This window comes from Pygoscelis adeliae, unplaced genomic scaffold (assembly GCF_000699105.1).
Source record: "Pygoscelis adeliae isolate BGI_AS28 unplaced genomic scaffold, ASM69910v1 Scaffold105, whole genome shotgun sequence".
In the NCBI taxonomy this organism is placed as follows: Eukaryota; Metazoa; Chordata; class Aves; order Sphenisciformes; family Spheniscidae; genus Pygoscelis; species Pygoscelis adeliae.
Window position 1 is genome coordinate 794,425 of NW_008824807.1, and position 17,760 is coordinate 812,184.

At 40.0% G+C, this 17,760-nt stretch overlaps 1 protein-coding gene across 1 annotated transcript in view; it reads left to right on the forward strand.

Moving 5' to 3' along the window:
- The window catches only part of PPP1R14C (protein phosphatase 1, regulatory (inhibitor) subunit 14C), a 38,750-nt gene extending 21,437 nt beyond the window's left edge, over nt 1–17,313 (forward strand). Inside the window, exons 2-4 of the mRNA XM_009324133.1 lie at nt 4,716–4,799; nt 6,184–6,216; nt 15,997–17,313. Coding sequence (XP_009322408.1) covers nt 4,716–4,799; nt 6,184–6,216; nt 15,997–16,071 — 192 coding nt within the window. The 3' untranslated portion in view covers nt 16,072–17,313. The remainder of the gene's footprint in view (nt 1–4,715; nt 4,800–6,183; nt 6,217–15,996) is intronic.
- The last annotated feature ends 447 nt before the right edge of the window (nt 17,314–17,760 follow it).

The following is a 17,760-nucleotide window of genomic DNA, read 5'->3' on the forward strand; positions in this document are numbered from 1 at the left end:
GGCAAAGAAGGCATTAAGTACCTCAGCCTTTTCCTCATCCTCGGTGACAATGTTCCCCCCTGCATCCAATAAAGGATGGAGATTCTCCTTGGCTCTCTTCTTGTTATTAATATATTTGTAAAAACATTTTTTGTTGTCTCTAAACATCTTTATCATCCTTTCCTAATCTTCTCTTATTTATACCAACCAATAGACACTAGCAGCCTTTTTGTGTTGCAAACAGCTTGATTTTAGCTGTGGTATTTTGACTTTCCACTTAATTAGGATTAGCTTTAAGTTGAAAAGAACTGTCTTTGATTATGGATTCATAATTTTTGATCACTTAAACTATTCTTTTTCATTTTTATCTACTTTTGCCCTGACCCGTAAGTCCCCCAAAACAACTGAATGATTTGAAACGAGGAACACACAGGGTTTTTTTTCCTTTGTGTTTCATACAAATGACTATTTGGTGGTATTCTTCTATCTGTACTAAGTGCAATCCATTCATAATCCCACCAGGTTACATATGCAACAAACGACTTATAGTCCTAGTAATTTATAGTACTTTTATTTATCATCCTAAGACTTAAACCATTGTCTTGCATTGGGACAGTGCTGTCCATATCTACAGATGAACTTGTTTAGAGCTGGCTGTATTAGATGTCCAGCAGATGTCTCTTTTTAAAAATAAATAAATCTCTTCATACATTAAATGGATACTTCCAGAAGAACTGGTCCTATTTTCTAGTTTGGTTTTGATCACTTACATTGGCCATCTTCCAGGACTTTGAGAGAAATCCCTGATTCATATGGTATGAAACTTTCATAGATCTGAATTGTATTGTCGTCTTTCCCTCCTTTTCCTTCATCTTTCTCTTGCTGTCCTTTCAGGTTGCTTCCAAACTCACTATACAAATGATGGCTTTAGCTTTTCTTGCTGTACTTAACTTCTCCTTTCTCTCCCAAGTTTAAAATCTAACGTAAAAACCAAACAAACCTATTTTGTTATTTTCCAGTACTGCGAATGAGATGGTGCACAGTGAATGGGCAGTGAGGATGAGGGATAGCAGGCTAATTTGAGAGTTGGGTTTATAGTTGCCCTCTGGATAAACTTCCCACTATTGTCCTTTAAATTTTAAAGCCTCAGATAAATGTTTAATTAGTAAATACTTGTAACTATGTCGGACCTGCTCTTGCTGTGCTGGAGGTGCTGTCCTCAGGGTCAGCAGACTAGAGTGTGCAAGTGTTCTTCAGCTGCCCCTGCAAAATCCAGCCCTTTGGCTTAAGCTGCTGTGGGAAGTGGTTTCAGAGGCTGTTAACCTTTTCCCTGGTCTCACTAAGGGATGCTCACCTGTTTCTGTTCCAGTCACTGCTGGGGCAGTGATCACCTCTGCCAGAGGCTACAGTTGGAGAGGTTGTAATGTCTTAAACTGCTACAGCTATTTACTACTTAATGCATGTCAGTGCCCCAAAGTCTTTTGCCAGTAGCCTGCAAAGAATTCATGCAACCTAAATAACCATGGGGCTGTCTTCCAATGCAAGGTTGAATTTAAGTTGCATTAAATAGCACAGAAGCTAACTTTGGTGATATTTTTGGACTTTTGAATACTCAAGCAGAAATTAGCTCATGTCCTGTCTACATTGTTAATGCAAACTGGAGAGGGTGCTTAAAAGGAGAGTGTCCATCCTCCCCTCCCCCAACTGTTTCCACTGATGTGTGTTTGCACTAACAACCCCCACACCTCTTCTGTTTTAGCTTTTCTGGAGGCTGCTCCCTGTCAGCATGCTTCTTGTGGTTTCTTTTTCTCCCCATCATCTATTTGCAACACCTTGTCTCCCTCTCACTGGAGCAAAATGTGGCAGTGCTTTGGTTTCCTTGCACGGTGTCATGGTGCTGACAAGACCCTTGAAATACCACCCTTCAGCTATGCACAACCCCTTTCAGGCTTGCCCCAGCCTAATCTGGATCTAGCTGCTTAATTGTAGTAGGATCAACCACACTTATCTCACCAATAAAATCAGGCAAACAGAAGACATGACAGAGGGAAGGAAGAAACAGTCATTACAGCTGTTGTGAAGTGGTCATGCTCCTGACCTAAGCATGTGTTTTTCATGCCTACCATAAAACTCTTGAGATCATGCAGGCACAGTAGTTCAGAGGGGGGAAAAATGCTTTGATTATGTTTGTTTATTCAGCCAAAAATAAGAGCAGGAGTTACCTTTTGGGGCTTCCCCCTTCATTTGTGTTGTGTATCAGAGTTCAAATCTGCTGTGAAGTGATGAAGATACATTTTCTGTAAAAGATCACACGTAACTTAATTGAATGCCTGTATGTCAGACACAATTATAGTCCCTTGTTTCTGAAGTATTCCTAAGTTATTTTTTTGTTATGGCTTTCATTGATGTAGAGGAGCTGTGTTACCTCTTATACCAAAGCTTCAGTGGATTACTCGTACAGTTTCCCTCTGGACTGATGGCAGTGTGAACCTTGAAGATGTAGGAGAAAGTTGATTTGAAGAAGATAAGAGTGAAGAGGGATAGAAGCAAGGATTTCTCCCACATGACTGGTACCAATCAGAGTAAAACTAACCTTTCATGAGCGCTCAGCTTCAATGAAGTGTGATTACAAAAAAGCATTATATACCTTCTAGGGAATTCCCCCTCACTGTCACCTTTCAGTATCATTTCAGTTGTCCAGAATGCCACGCTGACAGGCAAGAGTTCAAAATGTGAATATTTTGTCTGATACAATGTGCTGAACAGCACTTCTGAGTGCAGACAATGCACAACTGGCATTTACGCAGGTCCATAGATGTGTATTTTGATAAGTCTGCAGTATTAATGATAACTCCAGGCACCTTGTCTTAACAGTATTTATCATGAGCTGCTCAGACAGTAAAGCTCCTGAACATTTTATCTATTTGGTGAATTTCTTGTTCTTAGTGTGATATGTGAATTAGTGTAGGGTTGGGATAGTAAGCTACTAAGTAGGTGTACCACTGTTATGAATTAATCTCTATCCCTTCCAATTCTGATCGCTTTTACTGAATATAGTCTGTGGAAGTCTTTTTATCTCCTTTCTCCCCCATTGTTTAAATTGCTAATGAGTCTATAGCATGAGATTAGAAACTCGCTTATTGCCAGATTGTGTTACAGTAAGTGGTATTTTTGTGATTCATCTCAGCAATACCCACACTTCTTTCTGACCAAAATGCATGCTGAAAGAGTGAACCTGCTAATTGGGCAAAGGATGCGCTTTGTGTATTTTTATTCATTGGGTCTAACAGCCTGCACAGCTGCGCTATCGTATTCCTGCATGCTTTCCTTCAGAGGTGGGGAATGGGGAACTTAATCATCCTACTTTCTCCTTCCTTCTCACACCCAAATAAATATTGAGCAGTTGGCATTTTAGCTGGAGCTTCTGATATAGGTAGTTGTTCGGCACTTTGGCACCAAACTTTCATTAGATTAACTCAGGCTAATTTGTTATCTTCCTTGCTAATGTTTGGACTCTTCTTTTATCCAGTAGAAGAGTAATTTTGGTGTTACCTGTGGCAGTTGCTATTGGAGCTGTTAAATTATTTGACAATTGTTGAAACTTTTGCAAATTGCTGGAACCACCACATTTTTGTCAAAATGCTTCATTAAAGGATCTTGAAGAGTGTTGGTGGGGCACAAGAAGACAGCTGCTGCTGGGGACAGTGGTCTTGTTGCTTCCTCCTGACTCTCATATCCACCCTCTCCTTTAGACCCTTTTAGGTCCCTGCTTTCATTCAGGAGGTGCCAAGGTGATGCAGCGCCAGTGAGCTGATCAATGGCAGTGTACTTGTGGGAGAGGACGCTTGCAGTGCCCATGCATTGCCTTGGTTGGAGCTGGGGCAACGGAGGAACCATGTGTCTGTGGCACTGTGGCCACTGTGAGGGTGGGACTTGGTGTGGGCGAGAGCCTGAGACCAGAGTGTTTTGTATGTGCAGTGAGGTGCTGCTTTACCATTTTGAAGTGCCTTTTATGATGAGAAAAGGCAAAAAGGCCAACAGAATATTTTTTTTGCGTAATTGTAAATGCAATAAACAGTGGTATCTGTGGCTGATGAATTCTCATTGGGATTCCAGAGCTCAGGGGTCTTTCAAAATGTGTGGACTGCTGCTTTGACTCGGGGATCAACATGTCTGATGTGCTGGTGATGCAAAGAGAGAAGTGTATGGGTGGTGGAGGTTTAAAAAAAAATTCCTTAAAATACTCTGTGCCTTAAACTTTGTGCTTCACTGCAGGCACTGGAAATCTGAGCTCTTCTGATGGGGCATGTATGTCATTTCTGTAAGCCAACTTTGAGCAAGGGACATCTTCCCCAGTGTAACAAAATAAGCAGTCCGATCAAGAATGTTTTCAATGCAATTTTGTGGCTTGCTGCAGCTCTTACCTACTTTCCCTGCCCTGACCTCTTCATCTTCTTGCCCCGTACTGTGCGAACAACATGACTTGTGCTGCTGGGGATGGGTTAGTAACACAGGTCCTGGCTGTGAGGGAAGGGTTGCTTAGGAGCTGTCACCTCCTGTGTGGCTGGGGCTTGGCCTTCTGCTGGCCTGGGAGCAAGGAATCAAGCCACTGTCCCTTACTGACTTCCTTCTTGTCTGGCTTCAGGCAGGTGGAGTTATGTGTGCTATCACTAGACTGCTTTTGAGGTTAGTTGAAGGATATCTCTATGGACTAAGTAGGAATTTTTGCTTTTCAGGAAGAAGAGATGCCAGATGTAGAAATTGACATTGATGACCTTCTTGATGCAGCCAATGAAGAGGAGAGAGCTCTCAAACTACAGGTAGTATTATTTTCTAATTTTAAATCAGAATGTGGCTGAATTAATGCATCTGGGTCCATATCTTTGATTGAATCCACTGTAAGTGTAGAATTAGAACTGAGAGGTTCCTAGGTCTGAGTTTAGCATAATCTGCTGGACTGTACAAAAGTAATCAAAATCCTTTAGGATAAAAAATTTCTGGAAGGTAGGTGATAACAGGAGTAAATAAAAGTTCAAAGAATCCAGTAATATAGGGAGATATGCTGAGGCAGATTAGACTCATTCTTATTTTTACAAGTATATAAAATAAAGAACAGAAAACATAGGAAAATAAAGAACAGTCACATAGAAAAATTATGTGGCTGAGAGTCAGTTATGATGACTGGATAGTTTCTGTGATAGACTGCAGCAGCAATATACATGCATGCATATACAGACCAGAAATCCTCCCTTGTCCTTAGGATACTGGAAACTTTGTTTCTCTGTCTATACTACCTAGAAATTGGAACCCATCAAGTTACCATCGAGTTATCTTGGAGTAACTTGTCTAAAAGCTTGAGGAAAGGATAAGATGGTCAGCAACAGGAATTAATAGGGAAATTCAGAAGCTGTCTGCTGAAATGATACAATTCAAATCAGCTCTCTAATTCTCTGAATCCTGCTTGAGGTAAAAGTTAATGAATGGAAGAATGAGGGGGAGAAGAAAAGAAACATCACTGTCTTAATAGAGATACATATATCTAAATCAAGATATAAAACCAATATAAGCGTCTCTGTTTATAATCTTTTCAGATGCACTAAAGGAAGGAAACCTGTCTCAGAGCAGTGGTTTGCCCTCAGCTCACTTCTGGGAGGTGACTAACTCGGTGCTTAGATGCACCACATCTGTTGGCAGTGCCTATTGCCTTTTCTCAGTGCTCACTGCCCAGCCACAGAGACATGGGGTGTAGCCCCAGGCTATTTACTCAGCGTTCATAAATAGGTTTGATTCTGCCTAAACTAGCTGCTCCAGCCACCATGCTAGGAATGCCCAACCTAGCTAAGGTCTGTATTTCTGCATTACAAAGACTGTGGTGCTCTCACAGAAAGCTACTTTTCACATGTGTATTGCTGGGAGAAATGTCCTTGCATTCTCCTCTTCTCAGTTTTTCTTGGAGAGAGGGGTTTTGTAGCTTCCAACCTGGAGAAAGAAGCCATCATTTCTCCTGTGGCAAATCACTCTGATCCACCTAGGGAGCAAAGGTGACTTGCTATAACGCTCGGTTTTCAGTGGCATCTTCATCCAGTGATTCCTGGTTCTTGCTCCTTTTCTTTCCCCACTCCCTTGCCAGGTTTCATACTGTAGACTTGTTTATGTTCACTGTTATTCTGTATTGGAACTGACGCTTTCATATTTTGCTTCTAGGAAACTCTTGTAGATTGCTACAAACCAACAGAGGTAAAAAGACTTTTCTTAAATACTATTCATGTGTGGAAAGTGTAGCTATGGTCAAGCTAAAGTAACTTTTTTATACTTATAAAATGAATATAGGAATATTAATGGGGAGCTGATGGGCTTGGGACTTTATATCCTGGGAATGTTTGTGCCTGTCACTTGACTACAGTAGGAACAGGATTGGGTCCTGTGGAGGAACTGCTGATCACTCCAGCTGAAGTATCAATATTGTCTTCAGTAATGTCCTTATTGACTTGACTGATGCTTAAAGCTGTCGTGTTACAAGAGAACTAAACACAACTCTCAGATGGTTAAAACCCTACTGTATCTGCATGAAATACCAACTTGAGAGATGGACTGTGTGCTTTTCAACGTTGAAGCCGTTTAATTTTATCTCTGACAGTAAAATAGTTTATTCTGGGAACTGTTATGTAGATATGCAGCTCAGCTAGTTGTTTTTGTGAATGGACTTGAATACAATCATAGTGGTATAACCTGAATTAGCAGGATTTAGTTAAAAGTCCTCAACTTTCAACTTGAATATCCATTAATGTGTCCAGTGCCAATATAGCCTACTTCTCATATAGTAATGTGTGCTTACTAGGAAGAGTAAATATTGTAACAAAAACTTGGACTCACTTAAAAAAAAAAGTCTAGTTTGGGTCAGTTTCTTGGTTCAATTTATAAAGTCAGTGCTTTCCCACCAGTGGCTGCTGTGCAGTATTTAGAGTGGGTGACTTACAGGATTCCCCTAACCAGGGATCTTTCAGCTGCACGTGACTAGAAGCCAGGTGTTTGGTTTTTGAAACAAGGCTGCATATAACTTGGTTCCTCTAACATCTGTAGCTGTAGCCACTTAAACTACTGGGGCTTAAGGATAGTCAGACTGTTAGGAAGAACCACTGGTACAGTTAAATAGACGCTTCCCTGTCCATCAGATACTTTCTTCAGGGCCTTTCTATTTTTATTGACTCCTGTGGTAGATTGGGAAAGTTCTCCAGAATTGCTATTACAGTTGCTGGTACTAACTTTTTGACAGTGCAGGGAATTGACCCAGAAAGACTTGCCTGATAACACTTGTATAGCTTGGTCTGTGTTGTACCTTGGTTTCTTTACAGCAGATAACACACATCTCCCATTATGGAGATGCCAGGCAAAAAAATCAAGTCTTCAGATGTCTCGCTGTAGTAATGCTACACTACAGATGACCTTTGTCAGCCTCCTCCAGCCTTCTCTCACAAATGCCGTTGAACCTTAGTTGTTCTTTGTAAGATAGGTGTGTGAAGACTGATATGGTATGTGGAGCATGGTTCTTCTCACAGGCTAGTGAGAGAATGTGAGGGTCATGAGTGGGTGGGAGGAACAGGTTGCCAAGAGTTTAGCAGCCACTCATGTGCTGACCTCTTATCTCTGTGTTATCTGAAGGTGGATGAAGAAGGCAGAGAATCAAATAATTACCCTTCTTCCTCCTTCATTGAACATGTAATATGAATTATTTTTCTTAGCTCTGAAGCTTGACACTTAATGCAAGGACAAATTTCAGAGCGCTGATAAGGGTACATGACAGATGTTAGTGAGTTTTTGCCTGGAAACCTTGGTCATAGAACTGCAGCAAATATTTGTGGCGGTAAATTAAGTTGGCATGGCAGTTCACAGGAAACATCATCCTAGACACATGTGCTCGATTGCCCTCAAGGCACTTGGATCAAGGTGAGATTTAATACTGAACTTGTGACTTGTCTCTTCAGTCCTCTGCTGATGGGATGGAGGTAGCTCATTTACCTGGGAGAATATCCATCTTCTGTGACAATCTTTTGAGATGACCAAGTTGAGAGGAGTTACTTAATCCACTCTTCCGTGAGGGTAGTTGCCAAAATAGGAGTCATTTCCCAGGACTGTTTTCACAACAGCAGCTTTTCTTCATCTGTAGCGTAAACCCAGTAATACGGCACGACTGCTAACATAGGCCACTTAAAAATAGCGATTTCTCCTTTTTTTTTTAAGCTGCTGTGTGTGGACTAAGAAGAGCCTTTAAGTTGGCTTAAACTTGCTATGTGAGGATCCACACTTCATTTAGAAAATCTGCAATCCTTTCATATTTGCAGACCATTCAAAGCTATTGAGGTAATTGGTTTGTGAAAGGATTTCTAGAAGATTTGTGGTGAACGGATGTGAGCTGATGGAATTTCTCCTGACCAATCAAATACAGTCAATCAAGTGCACTAGGGATTTTAGCATCAAGAGTTACACAGTTTGCAAAAGGCAGTAAACCCTAACTGGGGAAAAAATTATGTAATATGATGTCTCCACTATTCAGAACATAAGGAAAAATAGTGCAGGCAGAAGGCTTAATAACTTGAAGCTCTTATCCCATCTGTTAAAAAAAAAAACCAAAACCCGCCAAACCAACCAACCAAAAAAAACCCCCAAACCCAAACGTATATCTTAAGTCAGTTTTGCTTAGTGTCTTCCACTTAGACTAAAGGTTAAGGAAAGACTGAGGGATTCTTGCATGTATTCTGGATTGACTTTTCATCGGAAGAAGCAGAGTTATCCAGGTCACTGGAAAGGTGGAAGGAATTCCCAGCCTCTAATAAATTGGCCAAAGGTAGTAGCTGACAGTAACTTATGAGGAACTGCTATGAAACCTTTCTTCTAAGGCAAACAGAGCTAGACTGAATGTGCTCCAAAATTTTAAAAACTTTTCTAAGGTAGCAGTTATGGCCATTGTTTTAATGTGTATGGAAATATGCTTAATGTAGGAACCTTGTTGTAAAGAGCTGTGTAGTTTACCCGAACAAGGCAACTAAAGGTTAATCAGGAAAGTGCACACAGTCAGTATGACTTTTTTGGTGCTATTTAAGTTTACGTTAATGACCCTTAAATTATAAATGTTGATTTGCTAATCAAGATTCATATGCAATGTGACTGTGTCATTCAGTCATTAAAAGTTAGCTTTGTAAATTGTGCCAGAAACTAAAAATAATTTCTGGGCACAATTTGCCAACTTGGCTGTTTGTAGAAACATAATTAAAAAAAAAAACCCAACAGTGGCTAAGAGATACATTTGGTAACTAGCAAACTGTAAAGTATGTTTTCATTGGTGTTCATCACTGCAATATGACTTGTATTTATTATATTTCACATCCTTTTACTTGAGCCACAATCTCCTTGCTCTGTGTTGTGAAGTAGCACTTGTTAAAGAGAAGTTGAGTAGCTACCTGACTCAAGGCATAGGCTTTGGGATCTCAAATGTGGACAGTGTTTTGACACACGATGATGGTCTTCCCACCATGCAAAATTAAACAGTGCTAGAAGTATTCTTCAGACAGTTTACACTTTCTCTGCTTCCCCTTCTCTCCTGTTACTATCATACCTAGTTCAAAAGCGGTACATGCCACATAGTCTTGACGTGAGACAAGGCTTGACATGAGAGAACAGCAATTCATTTTTAGGACTGCACAGACTTAAAGGGTATGCTATCAGCAAAAGCAATGCCATAACCAAATCTTGGATCTGAACTTCTGTGGTTGAAAGGGAGCAGGGAGCAGCAGCATCCTCCTACATCACCCATGTGCCAGAGCAGCCGGTGCTTCACACAGTGCAATGCATCGTGTGTGGAAAATCCCACCCAGACCTTTGTCAAGTTGCTGTCTCGGTTCTGTCTATGCGATGGAGAATCTTAATGTAGGTCACAGGGAATTTTGAGTTTCATATTAGCAGTGAATGTTACAAAGAAATTTAAATATAATCTGTAATCTTGATGATAGGGTTTTGATATCTCTTATTTAGAATAGGAAGACTGTTGTGGGTGTGAAATCAATGAAGTTTTGTCAAGACACATACTTTGAAGGAAGCTGGCTAAATCTGTGTTATTGTATCTCTGCTGCTGGTGGCAGCAAGACCACCCATTTAGACTGGGCTTTGGAGAAAATCTGAAATATTTGTGGCTGATGTGAATTAGAGCTGCTTCTGGTGGGACTGCCAAAGTCATGACAGGAGAAATGACGAGGAGACTCTTAAACTACTATGGGAGAGAAATCCAATGAGTGGGTGATTTTTGTTTACTGACTCTGCAGGATGTAGCTGAGCTACACAATGTCTGTAGATAACTAATCTTTGAAGAAAACTAGATAAATTAGTTTTGGGGTTTCTTTGCTTCTTTCTTTTCTCATAGAAATGTACAAAGCTTCAGGCAAATGGGCTAGACATCTCTCCCACTTAGGCAGGCAGGATTAAATCTATCTAGACCATCTTATTAGTATAATTCTTCACTCAGTGCAAAATAGGAGAAAAAGGAGATGAAGTCACATCATAAAAGAAGGTTATTTTGCTGGGAACTTTTAATAACAATTTTCAATATAATTCCCAAACAAACTATGTTAAATTGCTGCGCATGTTCCCTGAAGAATTTGGGCAGAGGTTTAAGTCCTTGACTACTCAGTTACTTCAGTGGCTGGACTATTTCAGCATCTTTTAACACTTTAATTCTGAGAAAGATAGAGATGTATTTGCTTAACTACATGTTTCTCCAAATTTAATTCCTAGTTGGAGCAAATGACAGGCTTGTGAATGCAGCGTTTTAGAGTGGTCCAAGCACTGTGGTTTTTAAAACTAAAACCTATTTTGAGTATGTCTTCAGTTAATGTATGTACTTAGTATGCAGATATGAAAATAAAGCTCAACCCGTCTGAAATGGTACCTTTAAAATTTTGAAGGATTATATTTTTTTTGGTCCTGCTATGTTATGAATTCCTTCAAATTCATTTTACTATTTGTTTTATAATATAATCGCAAGGCAGCAATATGTAGGATACCCATTCGAAGCAATAGTAACTAAAGGTGTGTCCTGAAGCCTCAGTGCAGTGTACTGCCATACATCTGGGGGAGCCTAGAAGCTCATAGATGTTTATTGCAGCTCAGCTGATGGGTGGTAAATTATTAAGCCACAGTAACTGTATTATGTGTCCATATTACTTGAAATCAAATAGGATACTTTGTAGAGAAAAAAATTAAGAAGCATATTTAAAAGCAATGCAGACAGAGGCATTTCTAGAAAAACATGGTTTCTTGTTCATCCATTTGACCACTCTGAAGTCAGCGAACTAAATCTGTTTATACGCCTGCTGAGATTTGCCCTATATTGTACTACAGTGTTGGAGGGAATTAAGCTTGCATGTTTTTGTTTCAGCAAGTACTCATGAATACAACTTACAAATACCCATAGCAATATTGTAAGAATAGAAGAGCAAACGATGATTTAACAAGAATAAGCTGTGCTTGTTTACGTGCTGCTGAATTGGAGAATAGCTGGACTGCATGTCTTGACCATAGCTAAGCCTTGTAGTATTTGGTCAATGCCTTGTACAGGGCTCACCGAGAAGATAAATTGCTGTGTATTGTCCTCCCCTGGGCACTGATGGGGCCATGGCCTCACTGGAGGGGCCATACTTATGGGATTGTTCAGTGAAGCAGCAGAGATGCTGCACCAGTTCTTGCTAATAGAAGGCAGCTTCTGGCCTGGTTTTCCCAAAGCATCTATGCCTTATCAGTTCCCTTCTTCCTCTATGATCAGCTTCAGGTTTGAGCCTGTGGGGAAGAGAAGGTGATGGCAGTAGGGTTCCCTCTTTTCTTTCTTTTTTTTTTTTCTTCCCATTCAGATGGCATTTTTGAGCTATTGTTTAGTTTCTTCCCCAAGTAGCTGTGGAGATTGCTCTCCAGGCTGACTTGACTTTTTGCATCCAACCAGTCAGGCTCTCTCCAGGAAATAGCCTTGGGCAAGCAGTCAAGGAAACTTTGATTTTTGACTTGGCTGCAGGGAAGTAAAGCTGTGGAGGAAAGCTGGTTTAGGATTCATTTCATGCTCTAGTGAAGCAGGAGGACTAGAAACCCTACACTTTGGTTTAAGAACTAGTCCTATTACATGTGTACTCTTTGTGGAAGAGAAATCTGGAGAGACAGACTCTAATTAGTCTCCAGAATTAATTGGAAGACTTGAATAGGAAGCCTCAAATTCATTGTCTGTCAAATGACCTCATTAAAACAATGAATCACACCTCCAAAGCAGAGAGGTGAAATGATTTCCTCCCCTTTCCTGAATTATCATTTCACCTTTGTTTGTCGTCTTTATTTTTTTTTATTCTGCATTAGATGAATGCGTTTGCTGAACTGAATGCCTTTGATTCAAGGGAAAGCATTAGAGAAGGGAGAAGACAAATGCCTAAGGCTTAATATAGATGAGTTCAAATGAACTATAGATTTAGTCTCTCTCTCATTTAAATTTGCCTTTAGAATAGGAAAGACATCTTCTAGAAACAATGATTCTGTATTATAAATTAACAGGACTCCCAATAGTTGTAACAAAACTCTACTTAAAGGTGGCCTTTTTGCAGAAAATCTGCAAAAAGAATTTAAACTGAGTTTGTGTACATTTTTGCTTTTTTTTTCCATTTACCAAGGTCCGAAGTGCTGGTATGAGATTTTTCTTCTATTAAAAGTAGATGTGACCTGTGTATTTCTGGCTGTAGCCCTCCAAGAATAATTCTTAAGTTCTTGAATCTTTAGCTGAATTATTTAATTCAGAGTTGGAAAACATTTAATAAGTATTATATAAGTAGATAATCCAACCTGTGTTACAGAACTACTTTTAACACAGATTGGTACGTGGTCATCTTTCAAATGCATGATGCTAAACTTTAGCATACCTTCTAGAGGGGATTTCAAGAAAATGCTCTATGTAAAATGATTTTTGTGTATGAGGTTGAGAGATGTGGATATTAAGCCTTCTATTAAGCCTTGACTCGGATGTCCACAAGGAATAAAACTGCAATCTGAGTGATGTTTAAAGAAAACAAATGGGTATTGCTGTATGTCATAAAGCTGAGTCAGTTAGTTATAAAGTGAAGGCTTACTGAAATTCTGTGAAGTCTCCTTTCCTGCCTCCAAGAGGGAAAATGTGCATCTCTTCTAGAATGCTGCCTTTCCTTGATGGGGAGCTGCAAAACAAGCAAGGCACAAGCACTGGAGCACAGCTGTGTTAATGACAGCTGGCTCCATGCAAGCATCAGATGCCAAATGATACTTAAATCAGAAATGTACTGAACCAGCGCTGTGGTTTGCTCACCCACGGGATGTGCACAACAGCACTACTGCATTATGTAAAATGTCTACCACATACAAAATGCTCTTGTTTTACTGTTTGGTACTGCAGACCTTATTTCAAGAAAAATAGTTCCTGAGGGGTAAAGCATTTTCAATTATTACATGTACTTCTTCAAGTGAATAGAGCTCCCTTCCCCTTCCTTAAGAACAGCCTCAGTTACCTCAGATCCGGTTAGGGGGTTGCCCCTACAGTTTGATTTATTTTGGCAAAATTAAGAAGCTTCTAGGAGGTTTTAATATTGAAAACCTCAAGCAAATGTCTTATTTTACAAAAGAAGGTGCTTGTGGTACTGCTTCAGAGTATAAGGGGAGGAACTCCCCTCCCTTGCTGTGATGTTGTATTGAAAAGCAACTGACCCCTGGGCTGCATTTTATATCCAAGGGAAACTCGCTCCAAATCCTTCTGAGTTGTGGAGAAAAACGGACAGAGAAATGGTAGAGGTGCCTTTCAAACAGGGCCATCCCAAATGGGTACAGTCAGAGTACCGTAGAAGTCCCTGTCCACTCTGCAGATGCCCCTTCCTGTAATGCTCTTACTTTTGACTTCTGTGAATCAGTTGGACAGTTTCCAGTTGCAGTGTCTTGTTGCTGCCTTGATGGCAAGTGAAGGTGGTGTAGAGTATTTGTGGCTTTAACAGATGAATAATAAAGTCATTCAAAGGGAAGACTGAACTTCAGCCTGTTCCTTCCCAAAGCTGTCTTAATCTGATGTTTTGGCATGGGAGCATAGGTTTTTATGGAAAGAGCTGTTGAAAGGCAATACTAATTGCATTAATCCCAAGTAAAAAAATCTTAAGATCACTTTAGAGTTTTATTTCTATAATGATTTCACTTAAACGCTTCATTTAAGTTTGGTAGTAAAAAATCTTAAAGTGTATTTAGGATGTGTTGAACAGCACCATGCCACATTAGTTTTGCATTATCTAGCAGGTCTTTACAATGATGAAAGGGTAGCACAGAATCAATGCATAGTGCATTGAAAGCTGTGAATTTTTGGAGTAAACCTGTCTCCCTCCTTTTTCTGACCTCTGAATAGATAAGTACTGTACTCTGACAAGTTGAGTGGATATTGTTGCAGTGGCTTGTGCCTATGTGGAAAAAGACAGCTTCTAGAAGATGGAGGGGGAGGATTTGGGGGTCTTAACAAATCTGCTTTTCCGATCATCTCTCTAGGCTATCTGTCTATCTGGATGGGAAGCGCAATATTGATATACATAGATGTATTCCTGTACTGTCCTTGATCTAGTTAGTTCAGGAGTGGAGGCCAGAACATAAAGGTTTTTGGTGAGCCTTTGTAGCCCACACTGAGGTGTATGCTGCTCTGCCTTTGCTGCTATTAGTTGAAGCCACAGCTGGTGTGGGTGCAATGATAACTATGGTGCAAAAGTACATGCAGTACAGTATAGATGTGCATAAACTGTCAGGAAAGGAAATTGCTCTGCTGAGGTGATACCTGCCGAGATTGTGGTCCCACCAGAAAAACCTGACACTTCTTAAGTTAAAGTACACATTTACAGAGACTTTCCTCATGCACAGTGTAGCACCTGGATAATATAAGTTTCAATGTGACTTTTTGGAAAGGTACTGCATCACTTAGGTGGTGACCTTGTTCACTGGAATCTTTAGCCTCAAGCATTCAGCTAGGAAGTCACGCTTTTTGTACTTTCACATCAACCTGACTGACTGAATCCATAATTACATTCCATGTTTATAGCTAAATGATTTCATAAGAACCTTTTTGTAGGTGTATACATAATACTATGGGTAAACATTATTCTCCCAATGTGACAGTAAGGGGGTGATTTAGCTTTTAATGCATCTGCAGTTGTTATAAGAAATTGTATACCAAAAGGATTTCAGATAATGGTACAACTCTGTAAGCTTCTGTTCTCCCACAATTTAAAAAGAGAAACTCATCAAACTGGGGAAAATATCACTGTGAATAAAGACTTTGTCCATGAAAATATATATATAATTTTTTTTTAGAATAGTGTCATTCACTGAGCTCCACAACCAGTTTCACCCAGCATAAGCCAGTGGTGCTACCTCTGGCTCCTTATTCCTGCCTTGCCTCAGACTGGCACGAGTGGTGTGGGGCTAAGTGGTAAGCCTGGTTGGAGAGCTGAGCCAGCTTGGAAAGTAGCAGGGCAAGAGGAAAAACAGCTGAGTTTTTAGCCAGATCGGCTTTCTGTTCCAGCTGAGTATGCAGCCAAGCAAAATGCTAGTGCCGGCATAGAGAGTGGTGAGAGAAACACCTCTTTTGGCAGGAGTGCTGATTTCCTGTGCAGGCTTAAACTGTGAAAGTCTGCTTCGACTTTGTGTTGTATCCAGCCATAGATTTTGCTTGATTCAATAGTTGGTAGAAGGCCTTGTGTAGTAAAAGCCTGAAAGATGGCTAGTGACTGAGCCTGAACACTCATGCAGAGGAAAAGCTAGTTGTTCACACCTCCGCTGTGTGATGAGAGCATGCATGTAAGGTTCCTGGAGATCAGGCCAGAGAAAGTCCAGCTTAGCTGTAAAAGCTTAAATGAAAATGTATGGTTTGCTTTGATTTTTTTTTAATTCAAAAGCATGGTATTATGGGATCATAAAAATTACTCATTTTCTAATCTTTTTTCCTAGGAATTTATCAAAGAGCTGCTAACTCGGATAAGAGGAATGAGGAAACTCAGTCCCCCTCAAAAGAAGAGTATATAAATAACTCAAAGTAGTAGCACTCTGTAAAAGACATGGCAAGGGAAATAGGACTTTGAATACAAGACCTTTATTAAAATAGCTGTCTTTCTCCACAACTTTGGTTTCATTCAGTTTTGACTCAAGGAATTTCTTTTGTGTGTTTTAAGGGTTCTTTTTTAAGTGTCAATTTTTTTAATCAAGAATATCAACAATTTGGATGCTGCTCAACTTTCACTTGAGGATTACTGAAGCAAGTGAAGAATCCAAGAGTTAGTGATGAGGGGCAGCAAGCCTACGTGGTGAACCAGAAGACCCTGTAAATTTACAGAGCTAGGAGACTTCTCCATGCAACTAGTTGGATAACGTTTTTTAAGTTGGTTGTACATTTAACTCATGGATGTCAAGTTTCTTGTGCTTGTCTGTACATAAATTATAAAGTGGGTTGTGAATACTGTTTCACATGGATGGAAGGAAAAGTTTGTTACAGTAAATTATTTAAATGGTGGTTATTGCAAATTTGCTACCAGAAGGTACCAATTTAAATTACTAAAATGAGTGCTGCCATTTTTCTAAATACCCTGAAAGCAGCCCAGTGAAGAATTTCATCGTATCTCCTTGTTTAGACTGCAGCATATGAGAATTGGGAATTTTAAGGGCTTAATTAGTAGACAAAGTTATTTGCTTGACTTTGCTTTGCCAGATCATTTCCTCTCCACCTCATGGTGTCTTGGAACTGTGGTAACCTATACTGAATAAGGGCCTGCAGTGATATCTAAAGAAATGTCTGTCACTGTTTAAAAGCTGCTTCACAGTGGAGGAAAAGCAATGCTACCAAAATGAATTACAAGCACTGTCTTGCATTTAGTGATGTGGTCTTAATCGAATGCAGATTCCTCTCCTATTAAGGTAGGCAAAGAATATTACAGTCGTTGTTTATGGCTCTGCCCTGAGAAGTGGGGAGACTTCTTCACTTGGGCTCTCTTACTTGTAAAAGCAAGAACAGAAGAGATCCCTGCTCCCTCCTGGAAGATGTCCGAACTAAAATGTTCAATAAGCTACCATATGCTGGTAGGTGACACTAGTCAGGCATTTTATATCAAGGATGCTCTGAACATATTTTATTTTTCAAAAGAAGTACATGTTTGTGAATTTTATGTATACTGGCAAGCTTTTTTAATGTATTTAATTTTGTAATGTTTACCAATGATTTTATTTACCAGATATTTACTCAAATAAATGGAACAACTTGTGACTTGTTACATGTACACTTTACAAGACTACTGTTGCTGAGTAAGTTGGTAAATGAACTTGCTCATCAGAAAGAGAAGCTGGTGAGGCGGTAAGTACATGGGAACCCAGCTGTATAGACCCTAACTGGCTTTTAATGTGCAACAGAAGCCCTTGCCCAGTATCACTCAGCCAAGCTCCTGTAACCTGGTGCACAGCCTCACTTTTGAAAGTCTTCTGCAGTTGAGGCCTTCCTTCCCTGTGCCCTGGGGGATTTAAAAAAGAAAAAAAAAAAAGTCCTGGAAATTCTTTCAGATAAATGCTGCTGCTTCCTTTTTTTTCCTTCCACCAGTTGAGAGTAGGGGAGGACTTACACTGGGTGACGGTTCTCTACTGAAGATGTGGCAGAAGTGTGCCTTTCAGCAAGAGGCACTCTGCCTTTCTTTCCTTCTGCACCCCTCTGAATTCTTCTCAAGAAATTCC